The sequence below is a fragment of the Oryctolagus cuniculus genome, chromosome 2 (genome assembly GCF_051225735.1).
Source record: "Oryctolagus cuniculus isolate XC-2025 breed Fujian yellow rabbit chromosome 2, ASM5122573v1, whole genome shotgun sequence".
Taxonomy (NCBI): Eukaryota; Metazoa; Chordata; class Mammalia; order Lagomorpha; family Leporidae; genus Oryctolagus; species Oryctolagus cuniculus.
The window spans coordinates 196,275,613-196,289,707 of NC_142868.1; the positions used below are offsets into that span (position 1 = coordinate 196,275,613).

The following is a 14,095-nucleotide window of genomic DNA, read 5'->3' on the forward strand; positions in this document are numbered from 1 at the left end:
GCGTGCGCACGGGCGCGGAGAGGCGCGCATGCGCGAAGATGGCGGGCGCGGCGCCCTGAGCGAGGGTCAGCGCCCCTTCACCCCGTGCCGCCGGCGCCGGGACGTCGCGCGCCCGCGGGAGCCGTGGCGCGTCGGTCGGCGAGCGCCGCGCCGCCTCGCCGGGCGTCGCCTCAGAGCGGGCCAGGGGCCCACGTGGCGCCAGCCGCCCCCCGGAAGCCGGCGCGCAGGGCGGGAGAGCCCCGGGGTGCGAGGGCGCGGGCAGCATGAGTCAGCAGCGGCCGGCCCGGCGGCTGCCCAGCCTGCTGGTGGACCCGGCCGAGGAGCCGGTGCGCCGCCGCTGCCGGGACCCCATCAACGTGGACAGCCTGCTGGTGAGCCGGGCGGAGGGCGGGTCGACGCCGCGTCACGTGCTGCGCCCTCCCGCCGGGCGCGCCCCGCGCACCTGCTGGCGACGCGGGGCTGCGGGCGGGGCGCTCGGGGCGCTGGCGGGAGCCCCGCTCTTCCGCGGAGTCCGCCCTCGGGCGCCGGTCCGGGGCTCGCCGCGGCGGTACGGCAGGTGGAGAAGCCTGGCCGCGCTCTCGGTGGCCGACGGCGGGCTGCGAGCTCGAGCCGTGCGCATCCGCAGAGACCCCTGCCCTGATGCCGCGCCTCTCCCCTCCGCCTCCTGCCCCGCGCAGCCAGCCTTGTTGGACTTCCCCGGGGCCCTCGCGCGCCGCCGCTGGAAGCCGCTCCCCGCCGAGGTCTCCAGTCTGGGCCGTCCCGGCAGCCGTGGGACCCCTGTCTTGTGTGGTCTGGGGCTCTTGGTGGACGCTTCCCGTCTTGTGTGGTCTGGGGCTCTTGGTGGACGCTTCCCGTCTTGTGTGGTCTGGGGCTCTTGGTGGACGCTCCCCGTGGAGCCGCGTCCTCGGCGCTCGGTCTGCCTGGCGGGGCCCTCGCCCGCTCTGTGCCTGGCGAGTTGATGTTTGGGGGGTTAGCTGCGCCCTGCCTGCGCGTTCCTCCTGCGCAGCTTCCCTGGCCTCGGTGGGTCCTGGTGGGCTCAGCCTTGGAGGACTCGATCAGCGCCCGGCGCGTGGCTTGTCAGACGTGCACTCCCAGAAGGCGGGTGTTCTCGTCCAGTCACCGGTCAGACTGTCCGTCATCGAGACCCAGGAGCCCCGCTCAGAGCCGCTACCCAAACCCGAGTGCCTGCTCCGCTCACCTAAGCGAGCGGCCGTGTCGCGGTGCCCCCATCTCCCGCCGCGCACGCTGTCCCGCGTAGCACCTGCCTTCCCACACTGACCCAGCGGCCTCCCAGTCCGGTCAGGATCCTCTGCCTTGAGCCGATGGTTGCGGGCGTCCCTGAGCAGGGTCCTGCCTCGCGTACAGCCGGCCACCCTGTCTCACGGCCCGGAGGTTCTGGCCTTAGGAGAAAGCAGAGACCTCTCAAGGACCTGATCCTGGGTCATCCTTCGGAGCTGCCTGCGGTTGCTGCCTTTCCCTGCGCTCTCCCTGGGCCTTGAGCTCCCTGCACACCCGCTCCCAGATAATGCCCTGGCGCTGGGGCTCGCCTTGCCCCGTGCTGGGTCCCGAGACCCCTGCCTGCGGCGGCTGCATCCCCGGGGTCGTGCTGCTCGGCACAGAGTCCCTGCGTGTGAGGCGGGGGCTTAGTGGCCGGTGACTACACTTAATAAGCCGGATGTGGCTGTGCAGGGCGCCCCTGGGGCTTGCTGAGCGTTTGCTGTCTGGGTTTGGAGCAGAGAGGCAGTGGTGACCGGAGGAGAGCTGCCTGCACACGGGCAGGTCAGGCGGGCTGGAGTGCCGCAGGTGTCTGTGCGCGCGCACGCGCTGTGGGCGGTGACTCCCGCGGCTGGGCGCTTGGCGAGGCGCTGCTCCCCCTGAACAGGGACGGGTGCAGCGACGAGACAAGTGTAGGGACCAGCTTTTTGAGGTCCCTTGATGCGGCAGCCACGAGGAGGGGTGGGGGGGCCTGCACAGGCCTTCAGGTGTGGGAACCGGGGCGGTGATGAGAGAGCTTGGAACCGCGCAGCAGGTGCGCAGGGCTTTCTGTGGGGAGGCCTCTGCCTTCCCGGTCCACTTTGCAGCCAGAATCCACGCAGGCGTGGTGTCCCGTACGCCGTGACTCCTGGGGTAGGAAGAGGTGGTGTGTCCTAGTCGGGGAGGCGGAGTCTGCTCCCGCGTGTGTTGGTGAGCCGCTGTGTGACAGACCTGCAGGTACCGCGCGGCTGGGGGCAGGCGGGCCCCCTTCTCGGGTCGCTGTGTCTCCTTGAGGTGCTGCCCTGCATAGCCGTCCGGCGTCCACTTAGGAAGGCCTGTGCGGTTGGAGGAAGTTGGGTCTGTGGCTGCTGTCAGATGGGATGGAAGCAGAACGGCTTTTCTTAGAAATTAAATTGCTAAGCTAAATTTGTGTATCTTCTTTTTTTCAGCCATCAAAAATAAGGATTAACTTAGACGATAACGTGCAGTACGTGTCCATGAGAAGTAAGTTGATTCTTGAATGGGTTTTAGGTTTTGTGGTTTGAGCTGTGCGTGGCCGGGGTGGTTTATGTGGGTGAGCATGCATTGAGAAACCGGAAGTGTGGGTTCGGGCACTGAAGGGTGAAGTCGGGCCTCAGGAAGAGCTCTGAGCCGGCGGGCTGGGACGTGCAGAGGCTGCTGCCTCCCCTGTTGCTGTGGATGTCGTTTTGAAGGTGGAACGGCCTCCAGGGGGCCGTGATCTCACTCCCGTGCGGAGCCCGAGAAGGCGGGACTCCGGCCTAGGGGCCGGGGCAGGGCAGACCCTGGCCGTGGGGCACGGAGGCCCAGTTGGACAGCAGGCGTGAGTCCTGGGGTAGGTTGCCCGGCCGGCGACTGAGTTAACGGTCCTGGGCAGTCTGCTCCAGAAAAGCCAGCAGGAGGCTTCAGCGTGCTCAGCACTGACGCAGTCTGGGAGCTGCCGGGTGGGCGCAGCGGCCGGAGTGGCCACGCAGTGCAGTGCGACCCAGAGTGAGCCAGGCGCACGCCTCTGGGTGCTGATCCAGCATTCTTGCTGGAGTTGCGTGCCGGAGAGCTTGGGGCAGTCCCGGGCCCTCCTGGCTTCCCTCCCTCCCCTTCCCTTTTTCCCCTCCACCCCTGCCGTGGGTGAGGGTTGAGGGTGGCGCGTCCCTGTACTTCTGCAAGTCTCTGCTGTAGATGGCCTCGCCCAGGGCCCCTCTGAATCCACTCTGATCTCAGCAGGTGGTGTACAGAGGCCCACGTTTCAGCCCTTCCCCAGCCCCGGCACGGTCCCAGCCGCAGCTGGCCGCCTGCTTTGGTCACCTGTACCTTGAGGTGTCTCCTTCGTCGGCCCACCCCCAGCTCCTCGATGAGCTCCTGCAGTGCCTGGCGCTGTGTGAGGCTCTTTGCACAGATTTGCACAGCCCCTGAGGGGTAGTGGTGTGGTTTTAATCCTGTTTTACACGAGTGACCTGGGGCCAGAGCGGTTAAGTGACTTGGTTATAGTCAGGTTCAGTATCAGTCTGCCAGCTTTGGCTGCTGAGCTAGACCACAGAGTCCAGTCTAGGCTCACCTGACAACCAGAGATGTGGCAGCGCCTCCTAAGGAAGCCACCAGCCCCGCTCCGAGTTCCTCACCCCAGCCCCAGCCATCATGCCGACGCAGAAGTGGGGGCATGGCGTCATTCCACCAGAGCTCCAGGCTGTAGGTGGTGGCTCAGTTCTTTGGGTCCCTGCTACCGTGTGGCAGATCTGTACGGAGTTCTGGCTCCTGGCATCCGCCTGGCCCAGCCCTGGCCGTTGTAAGCATTTGGGGAGTGGGTGGAAGATCTGCCTCTGCCCCTGCCCCTGCCCCTGCCCCTGCCCCTGCCCCTGCCCCTGCCTCTGTGTTGCCCTGCCTTGCAAACAAAGTCATCGGACAAGAATGTCCTGTGACACGGATGGCAGGTCCTGCTTTCTAAAGAATTCTTTAACTTCAGGACAAAACAAGAGACTTATTTTCAGAAATCATTGCGAACTATTCCTGAGAGTGGTGCAGATACAAACTCAGTCCTCTGTCCTATAGAATGCAGGAACTCCTGAAAAATCCGTGCTCACAGTGGGAACCGGCTGCGTATTTATGCATCTATTGAGTGTGAAACCTTTATTTAGACCTGGCGTGGCCAGTACGTTTTTCATCCAGTTTGGGAAATTCCGTAGAAATGGGTTGTGACCTGTGTGTGAGATGGGTGTGAGGCTGCTGTAGAAGTCTGCCTCTGATCACGAGGAAACAGACTCCGGAGGGTACTGAAAGTTTCACACATGTGTTTATTTTGTTTCCCAGAAGCTCTAAAAGTGAAGAGACCTCGTTTTGATGTATCACTGGTTTATTTAACTAGAAAATTTATGGATCTTGTCAGATCTGCGCCTGGGGGTATTCTTGACTTAAACAAGGTTGCAACCAAACTGGGGGTGCGGAAACGGAGAGTGTACGACATCACCAACGTGCTCGACGGAATCGACCTGGTGGAGAAAAAGTCCAAGAACCACATTCGCTGGATGTGAGTTGGTTTGCATGGGTATTTTTTTCCCTTTCTCCTCAAAGACAATTCCATATTTACACCACACTAGATAGTAGTGATGGTTTGTTGTGTTTTTTTTGTTTTTTTTGTTTTTTTTTTTTGACAGGCAGAGTGGACAGTGAGAGAGAGAGACAGAGAGAAAGGTCTTCCTTTGCCGTTGGTTCACCCTCCAATGGCCGCCGCAGCCGGCGTACCGCGCTGATCCGATGCCAGGAGCCAGGTGCTTCTCCTGGTCTCCCATGGGGTGCAGGGCCCAAGCACCTGGGCCATCCTCCACTGCACTCCCGGGCCGCAGCAGAGAGCTGGACTGGAAGAGGGGCAACCAGGACAGAATCCGGCGCCCCGACCGGGACTAGAACCCGGTGTGCCGGCGCCGCTAGGCGGAGGATTAGCCTAGTGAGCCGCGGCGCCGGCCCAGTAGTGATGTTTTGACAACAAAACAGAGTCAGAGAGGATTCTAACTAGAAAAGCAGTCCATAAGAACTTCTTGCATTGTCCACAAAGCACATTATTTGTTTTTGTTTTTTACTATGTGGGACTTAAAAAGAGCCACAGACACAGTGTCATTCCAGTGTTAGTGAGAAATTACACGGAACAATATTAGTTTGCAGTTTTTGGCTTTCCATGGTCACGAGAGACAACTGATGTTTATAGGAGATGTAAAAACATTTCATTCCCGTCAGTCACTGATACCGGCTCTCACCGGGCAGCGTGAGTGGTGATTCGATGGTTCTGGCTGGGGTGGACGGCAGTGCGCATTCTCAGTATTACCCCAGGAGCCTCATGCGGTGGGCAGCGCCTCTCGCCCTGGGGTGCACTGCCCTGAGTGCGGGGAGGGAGACTCGAAGTCTGAAGGCAACTGCTCAGCGCTCGATGTAGTTAGGAAGGGCCTGTGGAAGCAGGACCCCGGCTAGACGTGCAGAGAAGGGCGTGTGTGATGTGCAGGAGCTGTGGGCTCGGGACGGGCAGGTGTTCTGGATCGGGATGAAGAGTCCCAGGGCGGCGTCCATGCAGACCGTCCAGGCAGCTGCAGAGTCTGAACAGAGCTCACAAAGCGGCTCTTACGCGCGGAGCTCAACTATTGGAGGAGAGGGCTTCATAAAGGAGGTGCCTTTAGTAGATCAGAAAACAGATCGTGACTTAGGATCACACTTGGACACCAGCAAGCAAGAAGAGTGAAAGGTAAGGTAGCAGGTAGCAGTCTCCCCTGTTTATTTTCCATGAAGACCGAAGGGGGAAGTGACTGTCAGTTGTTACCCTGGAGTCCACACTGACACCTGGGTATCCGTGTGACCAGTCGGGAACGGCAGAACTGCAGCGGGGAGCTGCCACCAGCGGCTCGCGTGGTTCCCCTGGGGAGAAGTGGTGAGCCCCACCACGCTGTGTGTGGCAGAGCTGGGGCTACACTGGCTGCCGTGACTCCTCAGTACAGAACCTGGCCGAGTATTGACGCCGCGGAGTTACAGCATGAGCTTTGGAAAGGGCCTGGCTGAGATGAGGCCTCTAAGTGGGATGCAAGCCAGTTTCTAGGCAGAACGCCGTGTGTCTGGGACCCAGGGTGGGAGCTGAGTCGGTCCCTGGGTTCCGTCATGGGAAGAGCTAACGCGTCTCGAGCAGGTCCTGTCACTGACTCAGGGGGCCCGAGGTGCAGGCGGCAGTGAGGGTCCTGTCGCTGTCGTCCAGGCGGTAGTGAGGGGTCCTGTTGCCGTCGTTCAGGCGGTAGTGAGGGTCCTGTCGCTGACTGGGGGCCCGAGGTGCAGGCGGCAGTGAGGGTCCTGTCGCTGACTGGGGGCCCGAGGTGCAGGCGGCAGTGAGGGTCCCGTCGCCGTCGCCCAGGCGGCAGTGAGGGTCCCGTCGCTGACTGGGGGCCCGAGGTGCAGGCGGCAGTGAGGGTCCTGTCGCTGACTGGGGGCCCGAGGTGCAGGCGGCAGTGAGGGTCCTGTCGCTGACTGGGGGGCCCGAGGTCCAGGCGGCAGTGAGGGTCCCGTCGCTGACTGGGGGGCCCGAGGTGCAGGCGGCAGTGAGGGTCCTGTCGCTGACTGGGGGCCCGAGGTGCAGGCGGCAGTGAGGGTCCCGTCGCTGACTGGGGGGCCCGAGGTGCAGGCGGCAGTGAGGGTCCTGTCGCTGACTGGGGGCCCGAGGTGCAGGCGGGTGAGGGTCCTCCTGTCTCACAGAGGGTCTGACCTTCACCATCTGGGAGCAGTGCCCCAGCAGAAGAAGCTGCAGGAGGAGCTCTCCGACCTGTCGGCGATGGAGGAGGCGTTGGACGAGCTGATTAAGGACTGCGCCCAGCAGCTGTTTGAGCTGACGGACGACAAGGAGAACGAGAGATATCCTTCACGTCTGTGCCTGTGTGCAGTAGGGCCGCTCTGGGATTTAACTCGTACAGTTAAGATACAAAATTAGGTCTTCAAAAGTGACCATAAGTAAAAGCGTGATAGTACAAGGGGGTGTCAAAAGTTTATGGAAAAATGAAACTACAAGTTAGTGCTGGGGCAGTGGTCATTTAGCCCAGCAGTGAAGACACCAGCATCGCACACCCCGGATTTATTCATTGGAGAGAGTTACAGACAGAGAGGGGGAGACAAAGAAGTCTTCCAGCTGCTGGTTCACTCCTCAGATGGCCGCAATGGCTGGAGCTTGGCCAGTCCAAAGCCAGGAGCTTCTTCCAGGTCTCCTAATGGCTGCAGGGGCCCAAGCACTTGGGCCATCCTCTACTGCTTTCCCAGGCCATCAGCAGGGAGCTGGATTGGAAGTAGAGCAGCCAGGACTCAAACTGACACCCATGTGGGTGCTGGCACCACAGGCCACTCTGCCACAGCACTGGCCCCAAGCCTTTCAGACATTCAAGGGGAGGCCCACAGCCCTCCTGTCGGGTTCCTGGGTGTTTGAGGGGTAGGTTTCAGCCCAGTGCCCTGTCCCCAGCTGTCACAGGCATTTGGGGAGCACACTGGCAGAGGGGAGTGGTTTTGAAGCCGCCTCATAGCTGGGCGTCCACAGGCAGCTCCTCGCTGCCTTCAGCCTCTCTGGGTGGCGGCCTTGGAAGTTCAGAGGCAAACCCAGGTTGACATTTCCACGGAAACGTCAGAGCGCCGGGTTCGGTCTTTGTTAGGTCCAAATGCCGTGAGCCGGTGGTACTTGCTGGCTTCTGTGGAACTCCTCCCCCCTTCCTGGAGCAGGCTGGACCGCTGTTGAAGTGCTCGCCGCCCGCAGGAGCCCTGCGTGTGTGGGACCTGCGGGCGGCCTGGCCGGTCCTGTCCTCCTGCCTCTCCCAGACCTTCCTGCGCTCTGTCCCCTGCCCAGCTCCAGGGTCGCTGCCGCGGTCACACGGGGCGTGGGCACTTCCTCGGTGACAGGCTCGGGCCAGGCCCTGGGGACGCTGGTCCTCTCGAGAGGCTTGTTCGGAGCCACTTCTGCTTGTTGCAACCTTCCCTGCCTTTCGTTTTGGGAGGTTCTTGTCAAAACCCCGAGTGCTTTCCCAGTGTCCCGGGGTAAGAGGGGAGCAGGTGGAGTTGAAGGACAGCAGCCTCCACCTCTGCTTCACTGGGTGTGCTCTGTGTCACCAAAGACGCTGCAGCCCACAGATATCAAATGCAGAATTCCAGGACTCAACTGGCAGGTTTTGATAACTCACGGCAGGCAGCACATTGCTAAGAGTGTTGGTTGTGGGTCTCTCCCTGTGCCCAGTTTATAAAGGAAGCTTTATCATGAGTGTCACTGGGAAGCGGTGGTGTATAGGATCGGTGCTGCCTGGGGTCTGCTGCATCCCGGGGGGTTGGGAGCGTCTCCCTGCAGGCGAGGGGGGCTCCTGTGCCTTTGTGAGTTGTGTTCATTTCAGGGACTCAGGCTCTGCTACTGTGTTTCTCCCAGAAATTTTCTTAATCACAGTAGTTCAGTTTAAAGGTATTTTTATTGTTAAGGTTGAGTTATGAACAGTATAAGACAATTTACTGTATGTGAAGTAGTTTCTGTGAAAAAACTTTTTTTTTACTGCTTTCCTTTTTTTTTAAAGATTTATTTATTTATTTGAAAGAGTTACACAGAGAAGCAGAGGCAGAGAGAGAGAGAGAGAGAGAGAGGTCTTCCATCTGCTGGTTCACTCCCCCATTGGCCACAGCGGCCGGAGCTGTGCCAATCCAAAGCCAGGAGCCAGGAGCTTCTTCCAGGTCTCCCATGTGGGTGCAGGGGTCCAACGACTTGGGGCATCCTCTGCTGCTTTCCCAGGCCGTAGCAGAGAGCTGGATTGGAAGTGGAGCAGCCGGGTCTCAAACCAGTGCCCATATGGGATGCCAGCGTGGCAGGTGGCAGCTTTACCTGCTATGCCACAGCACCGGGCCCCTAACTGCTTTCCTCAATTGTGAATTTATATCCCATAAAGACCAAGCACACTCGTGCCTTGCTGTAAGAGCGTTGTCTCGCCGTGACGTGTGCTCTGTGGATCCTTAACTGGCGTTCACGCTGGCCTACGTGACCTATCAGGACATCCACAGCATCCAGGCCTTCCAGGAGCAGATCGTGATCGCCGTGAAAGCTCCGGCGGAAACCAGGCTGGACGTGCCGGCTCCCAGAGAGGTAGGTGGCCCTGCGCCGGCGGGGAGGCTCGGAGGGCTGTGTCCAGGGCGCTCCGTGGGTCAGCTTGCCCTGCCGGGTGGAACGGAGCTGTGGGTCTTGAGGACGCAGAGCTCGGAGACCCACAGGGAGCCACGGGGCCGGGCTCGTCCCAGGCAGAGGGGCCCCCGGGCTGTCCCTGGCACTGCTCGGGAGCTGCTGGGTCAGCCCTGGCTGCAGGTCCGAAAGGAAAATCTGCTTCAGCCAGGGCTCCCGCCTGCGGCAGACTGACGAGTAAGCTGGAGCCCTGGTTAATTAATGAAAGCTTAGAGCAGCAAGAAAGTATGATTTTTTAACAAAAAATAAAACATGTGCTACAGAAACAACTGCCCTTATCGACTGCTGGGAAAGTTTGTGTTGGGAGGTGATTGTCGTCAGAAGGCCGCTTGGGGAGGGTGCAGTCGGAGCCTGGAAGTTGGCCATTGTAGGGGTGAGGCGTCAGGTCCTGGCAGCCTGGCAGAGACCCCCGGGGCTCACGGCCGGCCCCCTTCGTGACCATGGTAAAGACCTCACCGCCCGCCTGGCCTTCTACCCCCAGGAGCACTGCCAAGCCGGACCCCGCGTCACCACAGTGTCAGTCTTAAGCAGCGGCTGGCTTTGACCCGAGTCAACAGTGTGACTTGTTGGGGGCATTTCCTGGTTTCATTGGGGTTTTGATGCATTCCAGGTATCCAAGTAGCATGTTCAATCTGCATTGTTTCAAAGGCATTTAAGTTCTTCTTTCAATAACCACTAACCCTCAGGGCATCCGCCCCCAGCCTGACCCTTTCTGCCCCCACTTTCCAGGGGCGTCCTGGGCTGCCTCAGGCTGTACCTGCTGAACCCCCTGAGCCTTTGACGATGCCAGGGCTTCTCTTAGGGACCCGTTCAGAAGTGTGTGCGTGTCAGGCCTCCAGGCTGCCGTTCTCAGCCGTTCTGGACGGAGAGCCGTGCACCTAGTGCAGGCCTGGCCTGCCGCTCGTGTCTGAATCATGTTACTGGGGCTTGGCCCTGTGCCCAGGTGTGCAGATGCCTCTGGCCGCGCTCTCACGGCAGTGGCAGAGCTGAGGAACTGACAGGGACAGCGTGGCCCACAAAGCTAAGAATGCTCTCAGCCCCCCTCGGGCGGGACGAAGGCCTCTGCTTCCTCCGGGCAGCACAGTGGCTTCTTGTCTGCATACAGCACAGGGCTGAGCGTTGAAACCAGACTCGGCCTGGCCTCCAGCAGTGAGCACAATCTTCCCGGGCCGCCCATGTGCCACTGGGAAGCCGTGGCAGGGACGATGGCTGAGTTCGGAGACTCCCGAGATGCAGCGTGTCCCCCAGCTCACAGAAGCTTGGAACAGGAGGGACAGCCGGGTGGAACGCCAGCCTGGGCCTGACGAGTGACGCCAGAGGGGGAGAGACGCCGCCTGTTGTGCAGTTGCACGTGAGAAGGCAAAGGACTCGCGAGCACAGCCGTCCCTGGTGGACTCAGCGAGGTTTCCCGTGGACGCGCCCTAGCTCGTGGGGAAGCTGTCCTAGTGAATCCTGGGTGAACGCGGCTGAAGCCGCACGCTGTGAGCCGGTGGTTTGTGTTAGTCCTCAGTACAGTTGGCCCCTTGTGTTTTTCACGTCTGAAATTGTGCGTGGTCTGTTTTGACTTGCTCTGTTCCTCTGATTCTTTCGACTGGACAGAGGAAAGGCCCCGAGGCGTCTCAGTGCTGCCTCCCGGTCTGGAAGTCCACACTCGCCCCCCCCCCCCCCACCGCCACCGTGCAGGGCTGGGGGGTTCTCCAGTTCTTTGTGGTCAGATCACGGGTTTTAACTCAGGTCCGTCCTGGAGGCGGCAGCTCCTCAAGGCGGGAGAGGTTCTCGAGTGCTGAGGCGTCTGCACGCGGTGGCTCGGAGCCTGTACTCCTGGGTAGCAGCCGGCTCCACCGCGGGAGCACCGGTGGCTCACGGTGTGACCAGCTGAGAACCTGCGCGGTGGGAGGGGAGCTGCTTCTGATGTAGGTTTTCAGGAAGGTCCCGGGAAACTTGCACGGATCTGGTGAGCGAGGCACTCCCGATGCTGTCCTTGTCCCCGCCAGGACTCGGTCACGGTGCACATCAGGAGCACCAAGGGGCCCATCGACGTGTACCTGTGTGAGGTGCAGCAGGACCCCCCGAGCAGGAAGGCTGCCAGAAGCAAGGGTCCGGAGCGCCCCGAGCAAGGTAAACGCACGCCCTTTGTGGCTGGGAAGATGGAGCCCAGCGGTTTCAGTGTGTGTGACTTTGAGTGCGCTCTGTGACCTTCAGGTACCTGTCCTCTTCCTGTCCGCAAAAACCTGAGTTAAAAAGTAAGCCCCGGCTGGCGCCATGACTCACTAGGCTAATCCTCCGCCTTGCGGCGCCGGCACACTGGGTTCTAGTCCCGGTCCGGGCGCCGGATTCTGTCCCGGTTGCCCCTCTTCCAGGCCAGCTCTCTGCTGTGGCCCGGGAGTGCAGTGGAGGATGGCCCAAGTGCTTGGGCCCTGCACCCCATGGGAGACCAGGAGAAGTACCTGGCTCCTGCCATCGGATCAGCGCGGTGTGCCGGCCTCAGTGGCCATTGGAGGGTGAACCAACGGCAAAGGAAGACCTTTCTCTCTGTCTCTCGTCTCTCTCTCTCACTGTCCATTCTGCCTGTCAAAAAAAAAAAGGAAGTCCCTTCTCCTCTCAGACCCTCACTGAGGCGACTGCTCTCCTGTGTGCCTTTTCAGAAGAAAATCCGCCCCAGCAAGGGGAAGCGTTGCCTGAGACGAGCAACTGAGGGTGTTTGAGTTCACGGACTGCGCCGTCGCGAACGTCCCGGATGGCTAACTGCGTCACGTCCGAGCAATAAATCCTCCCCGACGTGCGCTCAGCACAGCATCGGCCGCGCTGCGCAGGCCACTGCCCAGATTGCTGGGTGATCTCGGTTCCGGCATCCGGCGACTCAGTGACGTGGGCAGCTCGCCTCCCGAGACTCGGGACACACGGGCAGTGGAGCTCCGGGACACGGCCCTCCCCGCGAGGGAGGAAGAGGTTGCCTTATACCGCTTCGTGCGTGCGCTCGCGAATCTGACTGGTCTCTGCAGATCTGTATAACGGCGAAGTCTCACGAGCTCTGTCCAGGTGACGCATCGCACCCTGTACAGCCCAGATAACGCGCACGCGGGCAGTGGCGGACAGGCGCCCTCGTAGCTCGGGGCTCTAACTTGCTAGGCCCCTCTGGGTGCGGGTTACAGGAGAGCTTTCCCCGGCTTCTGCCTGTGGAAGGGCCGTGGCTGTGCTCCACGGTTGAGTCCTCGGGTTTAATTAAAGTGTTTTAATATGGAGCCCAGGGTTCACGCTGGATACAGACAGCGGCTGACCTCAGCTGCTGCAGAGTGCCCATGTCCCAGCGGCTCGTGGTGCAGGTTGGAAGCCGAGCTGTTCTGCAGACCGGTTCTGTGCACTGTTCTGTACTCCGTGCGCAGTGATGCCCCGCCCCCTCAGCCCTGGCCCCGCCCATCCAGCACCTGGCTCTTCTACCTCATGGGGCGAGTCACTCACCCCCGTGCCTCAGCTTGCTCAGTCGTTGGCCACTCTACTGTGAGCCCCCGAGGGCCTTTGTCACCGTCATCGTCCGTCCCAGCGCCGGGCAGCGCCCCGACCTGTAGAGTGCCCCCTGCGTGTCTGAGCTGGCAGAGTGAGGGTTGGTGACGCCTGCCTGCGGCAGGTGTGTGTGCTGGGCTCTGCTGGCGCAGGGGTTAGCACCGCGGCATCCACGCACACCCTTTCACAAGAAGTTGTTAAAACAAGCCAAAGAAAAGCACAGGGCACTGTCCGTCGTCATTGGGCTAGCTGGGGATTTTTTTTTCTTTTTGATAGTATAGGAACAACGGGTATAGGGTGAACGAGTTTTAGGCTTAATGAAAATGAGGATTTGGGCAAGGAGTTTGTGTGTCAGTCGGTGCCCACCCCATGTATTGGGTTGGACAGATGTCAAGTTCAGGTTCTGTGTGAGAGTTTACACTGGGGTCATGTCGAGAGAATGCAGAAGGGAAGAGAACCAGGAATACACGGACATTTAAGAACAGAAGAAGGAATAAGGAGAGGAAAACCGGGGAAGGGGGTGTCCAGACAGCAGGGGGGCACTGCCGAGGCCGGGAGTCCTGCTTCTGGTGGTCCCGGGGTCGTGCGGGCAGCAGTCCCCTGCGTGTTTGTGTCTTCTGTAAATGAACATCTTGCCACCCCGTCTGCTGGTGTTCTGCCTCTTCTTTTCACTCCCGCCCATCCCAAGCCCCTCCCGCCTTGCTTTCAGAGGCCCCGTGTTTCCCGGGTCTCCTCTCCGCTGAGGGCCACACCTCTTCGTTTTGTTTTTTTGCAAGAGTTCCAGAGAGGGAGAGACAGAGATCGTTTGCCTGCTGGTTCACCCTCCGCCTGGCTAGTCCAGGCCAAAGCCAGGAGCTTCGTCTGTGTCTCCCACGTGTGCGCAGGGCCCCAGACATCGGGGCCGTCTTCCGCTGCTCTTCCCAGGCCATTAGCAGGGAGCTGGATCGGAGCAGAGCAGCTGGGACATGGATGGCAACGCACACCTGACACACCTGACTCTGCAGGCCTGCCCCAGGCTCACTGGCTGATCTTGTCACACCTCGCTGGCCCCTGCCACACCCCGTCTAGTGCTGGAAACCGTCTCTGCGCCCTTGCTCTTCTCCGACCCCAGCCTCCCCTGCCTCAGATCCGCATCCCGGCCGCACCCTGCCCTCCGTGTCCTCCTGTCCTGCACGCGGCCTGTGCACGGCTCTCGGGAGTAGACGTGTACCTGCAGGGGCTGCTGGGCCTTCCCGGTGGGCAGCCTGTGCCCAGGCAGGGGCTGTGGGTTTCCCACGTTGATGCAGGTTCACTAACCAAGTTTTGATGGTTGGTTTACTTAATTTTTTGAAAAATATTTATTTATTTATTTGAACAAGCAGAGGCAGAGAGAGGTCTTCCATCTGCTGGTTCACTCCC

General features: G+C 60.6%; 1 protein-coding gene across 12 annotated transcripts in view; it reads left to right on the forward strand.

Annotated features, from left to right (window-relative positions):
- The window catches only part of E2F6 (E2F transcription factor 6), a 38,297-nt gene continuing 24,202 nt past the window's right edge, over nt 1-14,095 (forward strand). For 2 of the 12 annotated variants that reach the window (XR_016229552.1, XM_089326798.1), the window contains exons 1-6: nt 5-371; nt 2,424-2,478; nt 4,294-4,510; nt 6,706-6,861; nt 8,989-9,103; nt 11,191-11,314. Coding sequence is in view for 11 of the 12 variants with exons in the window: in XM_089326798.1 (XP_089182924.1) it covers nt 264-371; nt 2,424-2,478; nt 4,294-4,510; nt 6,706-6,861; nt 8,989-9,103; nt 11,191-11,314 (775 nt within the window). In the remaining variant the exon portion in view is untranslated. Of the gene's footprint in view, nt 372-473; nt 741-2,423; nt 2,479-4,293; nt 4,511-6,705; nt 6,862-8,988; nt 9,104-11,190; nt 11,315-11,841; nt 13,343-14,095 lie in introns of those variants that run through there. The other 10 variants (XM_002722396.6, XM_089326805.1, XM_089326803.1 and 7 more) reach the window with 10 other exon arrangements.